A 16,000-nucleotide genomic window follows, 5' to 3' on the forward strand; every position below is an offset into this window, starting at 1 on the left:
GGGCACGGGGTATCTACTCGCGAAAAAATGGTAAACCGTTTTTTCTAAATCTATGAGCACTCCAAATATTCCTTAATGTTTTCCAAAAGAAAAACATTTTTTTTTGTTTCTATTTTGTTCTTCATGCCAGAAGCATTTGAGCTAGAGCTGATAAAAGTACTTTCGCTATGTGTCACATCATCTATAACCAATCTAAAGGCCCACCCATACAATTGCTGCTAGTTCTATGTACTAGCTATTGTTAATTGTGCGCTTTAACCACTCAGCCATGGATGCTTAACAAGGATCATCGTCCAATCAAAAAATCACGACCTTGATAATATCACGACCTACCGTCCAATCAAAAGTCATGACGCTCACACGAACATTAAAAAAAATCACGACCAAATGACAGATAATATCGATTTTGATCATCACAAACCAAACACACCATGTATGACATGTCAGCTAAAAAAGTGCCAAGGGGAGTCAAATCCCCAATTGAATCCCTTTGATATGCAATTACCCAAAACATCATGCTCACTTTATTGCCATAAACCATTTCCAAACAAGCAAGGTCAAATGATGTCAAATCCTCAATCACACCCCCTTGATTGGCATGCCTTCAAATCCTGCCCCCATATAAAAACATTTCCAAACATTTGGGGTCAACACAACACAAACATGGTGCGGTCAAAATCAAATCCAACCCATGTCATGCCATGCCCACACAATATAAATACTCCACATCCTCCCACAAACCTCTGAGCCAATAGATTAGACAGGGAAAAAAGAAAAAGAAAAAAAAAAACCACCCGTGCGCGCTCGGAGGCCGCGCCGCGCCGCACCGCACCGGAGCGTCGGCCCGTCGAACACCTTGCAGGCGGCCATGGCCCTCCACCTCCTCACTCCCACCCACCCCCACCACCCCTCCTCCCCCCTCCCGCGCCGCCGCGCCGCCTCCCCCGCCACGGCCTCGCTCGCTCACCCCCTCCGCCCCCACCCTCGCCTCCGCCTCGCCACCGCGGTCCCCGGGCCACGCACCGGGCCCCGCCGCGGCATGTCGGCCATCCGCAGCTCGCTCATCGACCCGGACGGCGGCGCGCTGGTCGACCTCGTGGCCCCGCCGGAGCGCCGCGCGGCGCTGCGGGCCGAGGCGGAGGCGCTCCCTCGGGTGCGGCTCGCGGCCGTCGACGTGGAGTGGGCGCACGTGCTCGCCGAGGGCTGGGCGTCGCCGCTGCGCGGGTTCATGCGCGAGCAAGAGTACCTCCAGTGCCTCCACTTCAACTCGCTCCGCCTCCCCTCGGGCGGCCTCGCCAACATGTCGCTCCCCATCGTGCTCGCCCTCGACGACGCCGCCAAGGACCGCGTCGGGGCCGCCCCCGACGTCGCGCTCGCCGGGCCCGACGGCCAGCTCCTCGCCGTCCTCCGCAGGTCCGCCCCCGCCCCCTCCTCCTCTCATCTCCGCCTCTCAGTTCCTTCTGCTGTTGTCCTGTGGATTACGTTACCGTCGCCCATTTTTCACCCGTCTGCTAGTTCATGCGCGCTCCATTTTCATGGTTCTTGTTCGACCGAAAACATTTCTTGCAGCTTTCGTGCAAAAATAACATTGAAAAATTGGCAAAATTCCTTCCAAGTTTATTGGGCTTGCAAATTGACAATTGGAAGAAGGTGTATACTTTTGTGGCCCTGTAGGCGCCAGTTTTGATATGTATTGACGATTTGATTTATTCCCGATAATTTAGAGAACGTAGGATGCAATGTTGGCTCCACGAATTAAATTTAAAGGTCAAAATTTGGCACAAAATACAGAGAGGACTTATAAACCAGGACAGAGGTAGTACTTAAAAGACTATCACAAGTTCAGGGCCAAAGAATATGGTGCCTCCGTTGTCTTTTTCGTCGCCCGAAAACACTCTTGTCCTTCCATTGTGGAAGAATTTAGCATCTTATCACTGGGGGAAAATTTAGTGAAGCATCTTAGCTTTGCTGCCTGTTCATTCTAGTCCACATTTTAGCAGGTTTGGGGGACCATGGCACCTAGCACCACTAGCAGCTTAGCAAAAGCTCAATGGATGAGAATGTTTGAACAAAAAGATGCTGCCATCCTTGACGGTGCTGTCGCTTTCATGTCACTCTCATAGTGATTGCATAAGGATTGCCTTGCGATGCGTATTTGACCTCGTGCTTAGTTAACAACTTGATTTTAGCAGCCCCATCTGCCTATGTGACCAGTCATCAATTGCTACAGCATTTCTTTATTTTCACTGTTTTCGATGTGACATGATGTGTCTGGCCAATTCTTCTTCTTTTTATAAAATGGAAAATAAATAACTGTTGATTTTAAAGTTGAAGGTATCTGTGCTTATTCATTATTAGGTGGTTATTCGAGTAATGTTTTTTTTTTTTTGGTGTGCTCCGACTTCAAAAGTAGAAATTGACACATGTGATGTTCTCCTTGTGCCATTTTTTTGCCCTTCTCTTGAGTACTAAAGAATCCTATCAGCACTGTTAATTCACCCCATTGAACTGTGTTTGAACTATGTCTGTTACAGACATTCTAAGCATATCTGAATCCTAAGTAGTCATTTCTTTGCAGTAGCTCTGAATTACCACTGTAGTTATATTTATACAAAAATCAGGTCTAAAATATAATTTGGAGAAATTTACCACTCCCTCACCGGTTTCTGATGATTGACCAGTTACCGGTTGTTTTTCTTGAATTAGAATTTTCACCAATTTGTATGGAATTTCATATAACTTTTAACTCTACCAACATATCTCGTTGAGTACTTCAAAAATTGTACCAAAACAACAAAAATTGACAGTTCTGAATTTTGGGCAAAAATCAGTCACTGGCCAGGGACCTGGGCAGTTGGCACCGCTTCTCGAACCCTTGTACAAATGACCTCTACATGGTTTGGTTGAATTAAGCTCAGCATAGCTTTACTTGGGGGTAAATTTTAAGTGAAGTTAAATCACTTCCTGCTTTGATCCTCCTCAAGTGAGGACATTTCTGTCTGTGACATGCTAGCGATGAAAATGCCCAAGCACACCATCATAACCTTTTTGATTAACTCCAAGTCTTGAACACATACATATTTTGGGCTATCTAACCACAAAACTTCATAATAAATCTGATTGTACAAAAAGTCAAAAACTCATTTATGTGCTGATCCCTCACATCATATGTGTATAAGAAGCTTTTTGTTTGGATTTACTTGTGGACCATGAAGTAGTAATCATGATGAGATTTTTGATGCGTCAAGATTTTGTTTACAAATTCATGTCATTTTACCCTCTGTTTTATTTTCTGTCATGATTCACTTTAGAACAGTTCCCTCTTAAGTGGCTTTAACTGCTACGGTAGTAGCAACCAATCATATATATGATCATATGCTAGATGAAACTTAACTAACATTGTGACAGCACTTAAATGACTAGCGAAATTTGTCCTTTGTGGTATTACTTTTGCGTCCAATTCTAACGAGATTTTCACTGATATGTACATTATCATTTTATCAGTATTGAAATATACCCTCACAATAAAGAAGAAAGGATTGCAAGAACATGGGGGACAACCGCGCCTGGCTTACCTTATGTCGACGAGGCGATAACACCAGCTGGGAACTGGCTGATTGGCGGTGACCTGGAGGTGTTGCAACCCATCAAATATAACGATGGCCTCGACCATTACAGGCTTTCACCCCAGCAACTTAGGGACGAATTCGACAAGCGTGGGGCTGATGCTGTATTTGCATTCCAGTTGAGAAATCCAGTCCACAATGGGCATGCACTGTTGATGAATGACACTAGAAGGCGTCTCCTGGAAATGGGTTTCAAGAATCCCATTCTACTGCTACACCCCTTGGGTGGTTTTACAAAAGCTGATGATGTCCCACTGCCTGTTAGAATGGAGCAACACAGCAAGGTAATCATTTTATTTACACAGATTATTTACCAGTTGGGTTAATGCAAAATGCAAACCGTAAGTCCTACTGCATGACAGGTCTTAGAAGATGGAGTCCTTGACCCTGAGACCACTATTGTGTCTATATTCCCCTCTCCAATGCATTATGCTGGTCCAACAGAAGTGCAGTGGCATGCGAAGGCACGAATTAATGCCGGTGCTAATTTCTATATAGTGGGTCGTGATCCAGCTGGGATGGGCCATCCAACAGAGAAGAGAGATCTGTACAACCCAGACCATGGGAAGAAGGTCCTAAGCATGGCTCCCGGTTTGGAGAAACTCAACATATTGCCCTTCAAGGTATTTGATGCACAGAAGCCTACTTCCAGATTTATTAATATTGTCAAAGTTGTCCTGTTTTCCTTTAGTTGGATCAACTTCAAGGCTTGCAATTTATTAAAATTGTTTCCACCTTTTAATTCTAATGCCAAAATTGTTTCCACCTTTTAATTCTAATGCCCTTAACACATCTCTTGGTTGTATTACTCATTTGTATCTCCAGCCACTTGTTAGATTCACATATACATTTTGAATTGCTCCAGGTAGCAGCATATGATACGGTGGCGAAGAAGATGGCTTTCTTTGAACCTTCACGCAGTCAAGATTTTCTGTTCATCTCAGGAACCAAGGTAAGCGTTTCATTTATTTTCAGAGGACAAATGCTTGCTCTATGGTAGCAAAGATACTTTACCTGCTGCTAACAACTGACCTACGAATCAATCAGATGCGCACTTTCGCCAAAACTGGAGAGAACCCTCCTGATGGTTTCATGTGCCCTGGTGGGTGGAAGGTTCTTGTTGACTACTACAATAGCTTGCAAACCGAAGGAGCTACCGCCCCCGCCACCGCTACTGTATGAGACAAGCTGCTGCATGGCTTTGAGATCATTGATTGGCCGGTGAGGAATGGTGAATGCAGGGGATTTTAAACCGTTTTTTTTTTTGCCCTTTCTTTGAAGTTTTTTGTAGGTTGCTAGTTTATTGATGCCATCAGATCTTCCAACTGTTCAATTTTTTTCTTTCAAATAGAAAGAAAGATTTTGAAGCTTGGCACTGAAACTCAAAACTGTTGACAGATTGAGCTGTAACCGCGCCGCAAATTCTGTTATTATCGTGTGATGACTCTGACAGTCCAACTAGCCAATAAAGAAGTTCATTGCAACTGTGGGAGCTCATCCAAGATCAGACTGCAATTAATCTCCATATTGTGACACAACGGAGTGGCAGAGTTGGCATTGCGGTGGATTATTAGATGATGACAGTCCAACTTATCAGTTTAGTTTTTGTACTATATTCAACAAAGCCTCACGATTCAGGATTTAAACAAAGAAAATACTTATAATTATCAAAGAATCTGCAAATAAGCTGAGTCTTTAGTAAGTGATGGCATCAGGCCATTATCAGAAAGTGTGTTGGAGTGTAACCAAGGACGATGTTGGGTCGGCATCCACGCCTTGTCACACTTTTCTATCAAAGTGCGGAAAAGTGTCTGGTTGTATCCACGGTCATAGCATGCCACACTTTCTTTAGTCACATACGCCGCTTGTCATAGACACCGTTGCTAACCAACTTTCGCCATGACCAATTTGGCCACCACAAAACTTGTGGCATAAAAAGTGTGGCAAAATGTGTAGGGCAACCAAACATGTCTGACACTGGCGCTTGTTCATTTGTCGGACATGTTGGGTTGTGCCGACAAAAAGGGTCCGCGGAAAATATTATTTTGCGGTTTACTCCCTTCGTAAATTAATATACGACGTTTTGGAGACTTGAAGTCTACATAGGAAGTCCTTTTGAAGTCTCTACACAAGAAAAAGGGAGAAAATGGATCGTCGACCCGACAGCCGTTCCCGGAGACAAAATAATGCGAAGACTTGAAATTAGAAAAAAGATGAGAAATTTAAATTTGAAACCTTGACCCGAGCAACCTGTACAAAATCCTGCTCTCTAAACTTTAAAAAATATACAAAAAAATTGGGGCAATTTTTTTTACAGATTTGACTGAATGAAAAAAAAAAGGGAAATTCTGAACCCTACAGTACACACGGGCGAGGCCGGAGAGGGACAGGGGGGGAAGAGTAGGGAGAAAGAATATACCTTTGCCATCTCCCCGGATCTCTGCTGCCACCCCCAAATCTCCTCCCCACTCCCGAATCAAATCCCCCATCACCTCCGCCACCTACCCCCACCGCCGCCGGGAGCAGCGAGCACGGGAGCGCGAGCGGAGCGATGGCCGGCGCGGGGTCCTCGTCGGGCGGGTCGGGCGGCGGCGGCGGCGGGGGGAGGGAGGGCGACTGGGACTGCGGCGGCTGCGGCAACCGCAACTACGCCTTCCGCTCCCTCTGCAACCGCTGCAAGCAGCCGCGCCTCCTCGTCGACCCCAACACCCCGCGCGACTCCAAGTGGCTCCCCCGCGCCGGCGACTGGATCTGCAACGGTACGGCCCACACCTCGCCTCACCTACCTACCCTTCTTCCTTCGTCACCGTTCTATTGGTCTTAGGGACAAAAATCACTGCTCTAATGGTAGGCTGCGCGCCATGGTTTGGCTGGTATCCCTAGTTTTTGCTATTCCCCATCTAGGCCTATGTAGAGCCGAAATCAAGTGGAAACGAAAACCAATCAGGCTGGTAGACCTAGCCTGGAGGTGGCCTGGGCTCTTCTTGTGTTGTATCATGAGTTAGCTATAGGAAGGATGTGGAAGTGAGATAGATGGTTGCCGGTGGCGGTGCCTCCCGGGGGCGCCCTGGTTAATTTAAGCTTGTGATCTCCCTCAGCGCATTGCATCGGAGGCTTAAGGGGCATATCATTTACTCCCTCCGTCCCATAATATTAGTGTCAAAAATGCTCTTTTATTATGGGACGGAGGGAGTATGTTTTATTTGATTATCTTGTTTAGGTGTATATTTCGGCTTGTTACTGAGGTTTGGGTAAAAATATCTAGTGTCACATGTATGGCTGTTATCTAATTCTGAGGTTTGGGTAACAAGTTGGTACTGAATAGTGAAAACGTGTCATTGATGCAACTTTTATTCTGTGGCTCACGTATAGAGCACACAGTTATCATGAAGCGAGTTTGGAATGTCTGTAAATAGAAAATAATTGCTTACCTTCTGTGTTGAAACTTCTGATTACTGGTTCTATTTATTTTATTCATTGAAATGTGTAAGTTTGTAGATGATATTAGACAAGTATCAGCAACTTTTCCAAGTAAATGACTAGTGTGTGTGTGCTTATTTCTTTTTTGGGTGTTGTGCGGGATGGCTGGTTGCCTTGGTGTGCGTGTACTTCGGATGTGCGTTGTCGTGCTGCCTGGTGTGGTGGTGGTCGTGGTGGTGGTGGTGGTTGGTTTATGCGCCAAATGGATGAATGAATAGGTTGCAGTAACAATAATTATGCATCCAGAAAGAACTGCAAGAAGTGCAACCTGCCCAAGGAGGAAGCAGCGATGCCGCAGTTATCAATGGGAGGAATGATGCCAGCCTATGCAGATTATATGGCCAGGGTACAGGAGATTGCCAATGCTGGCTATAAGATGAACTTTGGCAATCCAGCTATGCAGCAGCAGCTACTTGCAAACGCAAACTGGCCCTATGGGATGGCTGGTAGATATGGTATGCAATCTTCTGCTTGGCCATTCGCCGGCAACAGCACAAATCAGTTTCAAGGTGTTCCAAAGGACTGGCGTAGTGGTGACTGGCTCTGCAGCTGTGGATTCCATAACTACTCATCTCGTGCTCAGGTGATCACATGTTAATATACTTGTTTGTCATGTCTTAATTCTCAATCGTAATGGTTGTTGGTAAATATTGTCCTGCCTTCTGAATTGTAATAAGAATGGGCTTTTATGTATTATGCTCATTGTGGCCAACTCTAGTTTAGCCCTGATACTGCCACTTCTCAGATCATCATTAGAGCGTTTAATATGTCCGATCTTGTTGCTTTTCTTATCATCTAAGTTCCTTCACCTACTTCTGCATTTATTCCTAAAATTGTTCTTTGTTCACTTGCATATTACGCAGATAACTTTCCTTCCCCGTTGTTTATTGTCTATTTAGGCTCGTTTGGCATTGCAATGGATTATGATAATCTAGCTTTTCCAACTCGTTTTTTCATATTTTACTGTTTGGTTAACCAACTTTTTTCTGCTTCGTGGCTAGTTTTTCTGCAGTAGATTATAAAATAAGTTAAGCAACAACATAGTGTAGCAACTTCACACTGAACCTTAGACATGAACTCTAGTTTTGGCTTCTCTGCAGTATGCCTTTTCTACATTGAGTGTACAATGTGATTGACCTTATTCCTTGTTATTTTGTCTTTTACAGTGCAAAGAGTGTAATGCACCTGTCCCATCAGGCATGGCCTCTACAACCATGAAATCCACAGGAGCAGATAGTTCTTCAAGTAAGACATCTCTGTTCTAATGTCCTACATTTTTTAAACTTGTACTCTTAACTGATGAAAAAAATACCCCCCCCCCCCCCTCTGAATTCCAGTGATTAGGGAACTATCTGATATACTTGCCTTTTCAAAAGGTTGTGTTATTCTTTGCCACTAGAAATAGGTTAATTACTCTAGTAGTACATGCACATTCAGAAGTACTATTTTTCACATCTGATACATCTATCATCTGCCGATTAATGGGTAACTGTAGGCAGATGTTTCTTTGTACAACTTCTCCGTGATCAACACAAGTCGGCAATACTCTCGAAAAAGAAGTTGATAATAGCCATATTCTGGTTTTTTGTTATTGTTTTCTGGATCTGTTGGCTTGGCTGCCATAGTGATTTATCGAACCTAGTTCTATCGTTTATTGTTTTCTTGTGTTCTATGTAGTATTACAGTGGCCTTGTTGTTACATCTTGTGATTGACAACATGAAGTCCGATAGTTATCCCGAAATCTCTTCTTGTTGTAGCATTAATGATTTATGTCACTTAGTTTTTATCATTTACTTTTACTTAGCCACATTACACATTCTTTCTTGTGCTCATGTAGCATCACAGTGACAAAACTCTCATTACATTTTGCAACTAGGATCAGCATGTACTCTAATAGTTATACTGAAAAATCTTCTTGTTTCAGCATTAGGTAATAAGCGTTTGGCATCAGAGGAGCTTGGTAATGACTGGGATAATAAAAGGCTAAATCCTGGAAATGCTAATTATCCACTTTCAGTATGTACTTGTGGGCCTTTTTACTTTTCATTGATTGTTTACCTCATTATCACATGGCATTGATTCATTTCCAATTTGATTAAAGGCAGCAGGCTCAGATAATTTATTTATGGGTCAAGGTGCTGGAAACAATAATGGCCAGACAACTTATTCTGCATATGACAATGGAAACTCAATGGCGTCTGGACAAATTCCAGGGATGTCTGGTGTAGTTGGTAAAGGGTAATACTTCTCATAAATTATAGATGCTCATATTACAATGTAGTAGGCCACTATACTTATCTTAGAATGCTATCCTAATGGGTGTAACAACCTATAGGGAGATGACAAATGGAGAGCAGTTCAAATATGACCCCCTATATAATTAAAATAGCAAATTATATAATTTTGAATAGGGTTTTCAGGTTTGAAGATATGAACATCTTTTTTATAGGAACTGAAAAAATAGATTATGAATCTGTGTCTGTTAATGATTAAATTTATATGTGTGAGGTGGAAGGAAATTATGTATGAATAGACCTGGTCAAATTTTTTGAGAATGAGTGGGTGTTAAATAGATAGCCTGTGCATGTGTTTAAATATAAATTTGGGAGTGGTTGGCAAAATTATGTCCCTTTATGTCTTCTTGTTTTCTGATTATTTGCATGGTCGTTTTATGTTGGTAGCATAATACTCCCTCCATCCCAAAATAAGTGTCAACTTTGTACGTCCCAAAATAAGTGTCAACTTTGTACTAACTCTAATACAAAGTTGTATTAAGTTTGAGACACTTATTTTGGGACGGAGGGAGTACAACTTAAATGGGTACTGGAGACACTCTAGTTGTTTTGGACTACTCTTTAGTTGAACTATATGGAATCCCAGTGTCACAATCTTGATTGACCATTGACAAATGAATGTATCCTGAAAAGTACTGCCTTTCGCAAGTTATTATTATTAATTTTGTACTTGACATGAATAAGCTAGCTGAGTACATATGTTCTTGCACTTTATCAGAGCAAAATGGCGTGAAGGAGACTGGTTGTGCACCAACTGCAGCAATCATAATTACGCATCTCGTGCATTTTGTAACAGGTACTATGTCCTGGCCTCTTCTGTTCAAATTTGTGGCCTAGGCTATTGCTGAATTGTTTTTGTGAAATCGCCCTTAGGTTATTTTCTTCCCCTTTATAAAATGCATTTGCTAAGTGGTGGGGTAGATAGGGACTGTTTAGGATCTGTTTGAGTTTATCCTGGACTCAAGATGGAGGGTGGTGCCTTGCTGCCAGCCACGCTTCCAAGAGCAGGACTTGGAGAAGGGGGAGTGGACATAGATTGGATTATTCTTTGCTTAACTGATAATGGATACATGGTAGCTAATATTATTTAAATAAAATCTGTTCAGATAATTCCTTGAAGTAGAGAAAAATTTACGAGGCCAACATAATGGCAAAAATATCACAAAACCATGCATTGAGCTTCATCTCACATGACTACGTATAGAGTCACATCTTGTCTTGTATAAAAAAAACCACTTGGCGTGCACCCCTCCTGTCATTGTGTATCTTGGATAATTGAAAGAGCATAGTCGCACATCCTCCATGCCAGCAGCATAGGTGTTCGTCTGTGGGTGAAGTTAGATCCAATAACCTTAGCCATATCAAATCTGATTAATATCTAACCCAACTGAAATCTGTGCCTTGTGTATGGGTAGAAAGAAATTCGCTAGGACTTCGATCAAATTTAGATTTATGTTTTCCATGAAATAATGTTTCAGCATCAATCCTGTCTTCATCATTTTAACCGTTCTCAGTGCTTACCGTCTCCTGTTTTATGGAATTTGGTTTTGACCGGGGAATATATCTCTTGTGTTGCAGATGCAAAACTGCGAAAGAGTCTTCGGTTCATCCGGGTGCGCTATAAGAATAGCTTTGCTTGTACTTTTGCGACTAAATTATTAAAGCGGGCGTGGAGTCTCCTGGTTCTGCTGCGGCTGATCGGTCGCTGCCACCGCCAGGATTGTTGTTATGTTTGTGGTTTGGCCCTGCAGTGCTTATGCTGCTGTTAAAATTGTTCTGTGTCAGAGTCTAATATTGTTTGTGGGAGTTTGCATTTGTTTACGCCGAGCACTAGAATAAAATGTTTCCTGTATGTCAAAGTGTACCATCTGTTTTTGTTTTGTTTTTGTGTGTGCGTGTGCAACAATTTGATTGGTTCTTCAGTACCTCGACAGCTATGATGTAATGTAATGCTGGATCTATTTGAAGTGGCAATGCTGGATTTTATTGTTTTCTGAATCGCTTCACCTTGTAAAGATCTGTAATCCTGTTTCGCAGCTTTGTACTGTTGATATTGTCGTCATTTTAGAAAATTATTAAACATGTGACTGCTAACATGCCATATCACAGCAGTAAGTAAATATTCAAACCATCACAGGGGAATCGTTTTTAGATGCTTGAATTTTGAATGTGAAGTTTAAGTATTCACAAGCAGTCTTATATCACAATTTTTTTTATCATGTCTGTAAGGTAGGATGCTTTGAAAGGAAATTGCAATTTGGTTTCAGAAAGTATGGATACAATTTTTGAACTAAATTTGACGTTTTTTAGCTGGTGCCCAATGTATGCACAGCGCTTTCAGGAAGGAAGTTTCTACCCTGCTTTGGAACTACTGAACGAGAAAAATATCAGAGCATGATAAAATTGAATGAGGGATGTTATCAGAATACCACAACAATAAAACAGGAGTTTTTCATATTGAACGATGGGGTTTCCGTATCCAATACATATCCTAAGGTATCCGACGTATCAAACATATTTTCTTTAAAAAAAAATCAATAAATCACAGGATACGTACGGGATACATATCAAGTCATATCAGGTCAGTATCCGAGTATCGGGGCATTATCCGGCTGGATACACGCACTTTCTGAAGTATCCGTGCAACATAGTTGATGCATGTCATTTTAGAAAATTATGAAACCTGTGACTGGTTTCAGACATGTTCTAAAACATACAAGGTTTCTCTGTTTAGTTACTGACCTTGTAGTGTTTATAGAGGCTAACATGTCATATCAGAGAAGTAAGTAAATATTCAAACCATCACAGCAGAACCTATTTTTAGATGCCTGAATTTTGAATGTAAAATTAAGGTATTCACAAGCAGACTTATATCACAAAAGAATCATCATGTCTGTAAGGAGGCTTTGAAAGCAATTTGGTTTCAGAAAGTACGGATGAAATTTCTGAACTGAATTTGACGTTTTTTCACTGGTGTCAAATGTATGCACGGTGCTTTCATAAGGAATTTTATACCCTGCTTCGGAACTACTGAATGAGAAAAATAGCAAATATGATAAAATTGAAATGCGGATGTTATCAGAATCCCTCCACAAATGCTCTCCAGCTTTAATTCCAACACACACAGCTCTGTTCTCTTCTCCCCAATGTACACCACTTGAACAACAGTTTGAGCTAAATTTCTACCAGAAAGCCTTTTATTGCGGTATAGCGAGCGACAACACGCCTGTGGGCACATCTTCCCTTGTTTGTACATTCATCTACACTCTACAACAGGATGTTCTCAAAGAATAATTGTATCTACAACTAACAAATCAGACAATGTTATTGATGCTATAGCTTGCGATCTCTGGATGACTCGAATTCTAGATAGGCTTGCGCCAACATTTCGCCGAGCCGGAGTTGAGCTTCTGTGGAGAGGTGCAGCTGATCGTCACTGAGTGGCAGACCCATGGCATCGACAAGAATCACATTGGGAAGATTGATACTTTTCTGAGCATCCCTTACTATGTCGGTGTAATTCCCCTCCCCTGATGCAAGACCAACCTGGAATGAAGAAGAGTCACTATATGAGATTCTTATTTCTCACTATGGACTAACAAAGAAAAAGTGCACTAATATGTAAGTAAAATGTTGTTTAGAAGTGAATTGAGGAGTGTAGAATCAAGATCACTTCTGTACAGCTGTAAGAAAAAGAATCACTTCTGTACAAGCTTTGTGAAACTATGGGAGTAGTATATAACTGACAGAGTTTTCAAGCACATAGATTAGTGTGCATGAATGCGCAGACCATTCCTTGTGGAAACTAATAATAAATCTTGTCTTTCACTGTCTAGTTCTGTTATGTTTCGGTTGTGTGCAGTGAAAATGAGAGCATCGATCTCCGATACTAGATGCGACCGACTCGACATTCACAAATAACATCAGGTTCACAGATTCTATACAGACAATGGAGTGAAAAATCACTACCTGGTACTTGGTGGTGACATGCCCTTGTTTAAAATGTTGATGTTTGGATCAGGGCCATAATATAACTTGTCTATCATATATAGTGTTATTAGAAACATATTGAACTCGTCAGGAGTCATGTTATCTGCTCCGATACAGATAACCACATGGAGTCAAAGGCAAGAAAAACGATGGCAATATAAAAGACAGGTTGGCACTAGGTGGTATGCTGTTGCTTTGGGGAAGGCATATCCAAAAAATAGTTTGGCAAGACAGATTGCTGCACAATGCTTCAAGTTATGGGCAATGTAGAAGCATCTAATTTTTCTTTTCTTCCGTGAGTGCTAGCATTAATCTGGTGGTGTTTGGCACTATGATATAGTGCCATTTTAAATGCAACAAGCTGTCGACTTTAGGTAGGACCACAGGAGATATTGTTTGTGGAAGGTCTGGTAGCTTAAAGGCTGCTGTCTTCCCAATTCTGATGGAGCATTGGCCAGTCTACCTGGGAGGCTCATTACTGAGATGAGGCAGAGTAGGTCACAGGTCACGTGTCCCGCAGCGGTCCAAAATCCTAGCACAACTCCGAATCATTGGATTGGACACAGCATGACCGATATCAAACTCCACGGGTCAACCTAACTGACTGCAGGGGATTAATAACTCATCATTCCCTTATCATGGTTACACTGTCATGATATTGAGTTTGACTGTTTGAGTGGTTGAACCATTCCACGGATGCCCATGTGGAACTCCAGAAGATCATTTAATCATTTGTAATAGAGATTTGGTGATGTTATGTTCCAGCTCATGTAATATCTGTCTTTAGTTAATATATGAGTCATTCCATTGATGCCCATGTGGAGCTCGAGAAGCTTTCATCTAATCAATAGTAATAGATTTTTGGTGATGTTTCAACTCTTGTCTCTGTCTTTAATTAATATAATAATCCACTACTAATCCATTAGTTGATTTACTCAAACATGAGAAACATGAGGCACTGCTAACTTAGTTTTATGTCCATATCATAGTGATTGCATAGCCTTGATATGCCTCTGCACTTGATTTCCATATAAGTAGCGACTAGAAACAATCTACGCAGGACCAGTGGCAAAATATTTATGGTCAATGAGATGAATGTTGTGTACAAGAATTGCTAGGGAAATTGTGGTGCTGTTATGACTTATGGGTGGTAAAATAGTTCTCTAGCTAGTACCAGCAGTAACCTCGGTTAATTCTCCCAGCTGGTGTAAGTTCTGCAAGTGATTTTCCAAGCCAGAGTTGACATGAATGTGCAATGAAACAGTGTGGGACAAGATTAACATTTCTCATACCAAGGAGTATTAATTTTGCAGTGGCGTGTTGGTGAAAAAGGAGCAAACTTTTTAATGCGTGAGCTGAATTTCAGCTAACGCCAGCGCATGGAGAGTGTTCGCGTGCGCTGACCTGGATGACGAGCAGATTGGGCGAGCCGAGATCCTCCCTGAGATCGGCGACGAGGCGCTCCATCTTGCCGCCGTAGGCGCGGGCGTCGTCGACCTCGACGGTGTCGCTCTCGCCCTGGAACCACAGCACGGCGCCGAGCGCCCCGCCGCCGGCCGCCACGGCGGCGCGCGCCCTGGCGACGGCGGCCTCGTACAGCGGCTGGCCCCGCGCCCACATCCAGATCCTGGTGCCGCCGACCGCGCAGGGGACGAGGCCGAGCACCAGCGGGACGGCGGGGTCGGAGGCGGTGGAGGGCGCGGGGAGGGAGGAGGGCGAGGAGGAGGAGAGGAGGAGGCGGTGCGCGAAGGGCATGGCGGGGCCGAGGCCGCAGGTCTTGTGGGTGTCGATGTCGGCGTGGAGCGGCGGGGAGGCGGCGACCCAGCGGCGGTCGGCGGCGAGGCGGAGGAGGCGGGGGTGGGGGAGGTAGGGGGCGGGGAGGGGCGAGGTGGGCGCGCCCCGGCCGGCCATGTTGGACTGGCCGGCCAGGAGGAAGAGCAGCTTGGGGCGGTGCGCGTAGGGGGAGGTCGGGGCGCGGGCGGGGGAGGAGGAGGAGGAGGGGAAGAGGCCGGGCGGCGGGGCGAGGAGGAGCAGGCAGGAGAGCGCCGCCGCCGCCGCCAGCACGCCCAGCAGCGGCCGCCGCGCCGGCGGCTTCATTATTGTTTATTGGGGATTTGCCGGGCGAGGTGGACGGGTTGGGCGGGTTTTGGTTGGAGCCGAGCGGGCGGGCGGTGGTTGATTGACTCGGACGTTTCCTTTCGGTTTCGCTCCCTCTCAAGTCTCAACTATGCTCGGGCCTAAACCCGCGCATGGGCAGCCCGGCCCGAAAAACCCGGACCGGGCTGGGTCGGGCTTGACATTCGGGCCGGGCTCGGGCTTTGTTTTGCAGCCCGAAAGATAGTTCGGGCTGGGCTCGGGCTTCAATTTTTTTGTATTTCGGGCCGGGCTTGCACGTGCGCGTACTAAAAAACAGCAATCGGGCCGGGCTTTCAGGCTTTGGGCTTGAAAACAGGGAATATTTCGGGCTTCGGGCCGGGCTCGGGCTTGAGAAATGAAGGTCGGGCTTTTACTAGCCCGGCCTGAAACCCGGCCCGGCTCGACGTTTGCCCAGGTTTACTTGGGCCCCCGTTCATGATGGATGGCAACAATTAATATGGATCAGAAGATGT

At 44.1% G+C, this 16,000-nt stretch overlaps 3 protein-coding genes across 5 annotated transcripts; 2 read left to right on the plus strand and 1 right to left on the minus strand.

Annotated features, from left to right (window-relative positions):
• The first annotated feature begins 740 nt into the window (after positions 1–740).
• On the plus strand, positions 741–5,110 carry LOC123187027 (ATP sulfurylase 2). Of its 2 annotated transcripts, XM_044598779.1 has the most exons (6): positions 741–1,413; positions 3,505–3,910; positions 3,989–4,249; positions 4,492–4,578; positions 4,674–4,847; positions 5,025–5,110. In XM_044598779.1, exons 1-5 carry the CDS (start codon positions 869–871, stop codon positions 4,806–4,808), a joined length of 1,434 nt encoding a protein of 477 aa, XP_044454714.1. In that variant the 5' UTR covers positions 741–868; the 3' UTR covers positions 4,809–4,847; positions 5,025–5,110. The 2 variants fall into 2 exon arrangements, with proteins under 2 accessions (XP_044454714.1, XP_044454713.1); XM_044598778.1 differs by having other exon boundaries at positions 4,674–5,110.
• A 915-nt stretch (positions 5,111–6,025) lies between these two features.
• On the plus strand, positions 6,026–11,399 carry LOC123187028 (E3 SUMO-protein ligase RanBP2). 2 transcript variants are annotated; one of them, XM_044598780.1, is made up of 7 exons: positions 6,026–6,385; positions 7,325–7,689; positions 8,273–8,351; positions 9,032–9,123; positions 9,209–9,345; positions 10,120–10,197; positions 10,980–11,399. In XM_044598780.1, exons 1-7 carry the CDS (start codon positions 6,178–6,180, stop codon positions 11,023–11,025), a joined length of 1,005 nt encoding a protein of 334 aa, XP_044454715.1. In that variant the 5' UTR covers positions 6,026–6,177; the 3' UTR covers positions 11,026–11,399. The 2 variants fall into 2 exon arrangements, with proteins under 2 accessions (XP_044454715.1, XP_044454716.1); XM_044598781.1 differs by having other exon boundaries at positions 6,079–6,385; positions 7,353–7,689.
• A 1,077-nt stretch (positions 11,400–12,476) lies between these two features.
• Positions 12,477–15,574, minus strand: LOC123187030 (probable carbohydrate esterase At4g34215). Its single transcript, XM_044598782.1, has 2 exons — positions 14,796–15,574; positions 12,477–12,947 (listed from the first exon to the last, which is right to left on the minus strand). The coding sequence occupies exons 1-2, from the start codon at positions 15,486–15,488 to the stop codon at positions 12,735–12,737; spliced, it is 906 nt and encodes a 301-aa protein (XP_044454717.1). The 5' UTR covers positions 15,489–15,574; the 3' UTR covers positions 12,477–12,734.
• Positions 15,575–16,000: the final 426 nt, after the last annotated feature.

This window comes from Triticum aestivum, chromosome 2A, assembly GCF_018294505.1.
Source record: "Triticum aestivum cultivar Chinese Spring chromosome 2A, IWGSC CS RefSeq v2.1, whole genome shotgun sequence".
In the NCBI taxonomy this organism is placed as follows: domain Eukaryota; kingdom Viridiplantae; phylum Streptophyta; class Magnoliopsida; order Poales; family Poaceae; genus Triticum; species Triticum aestivum.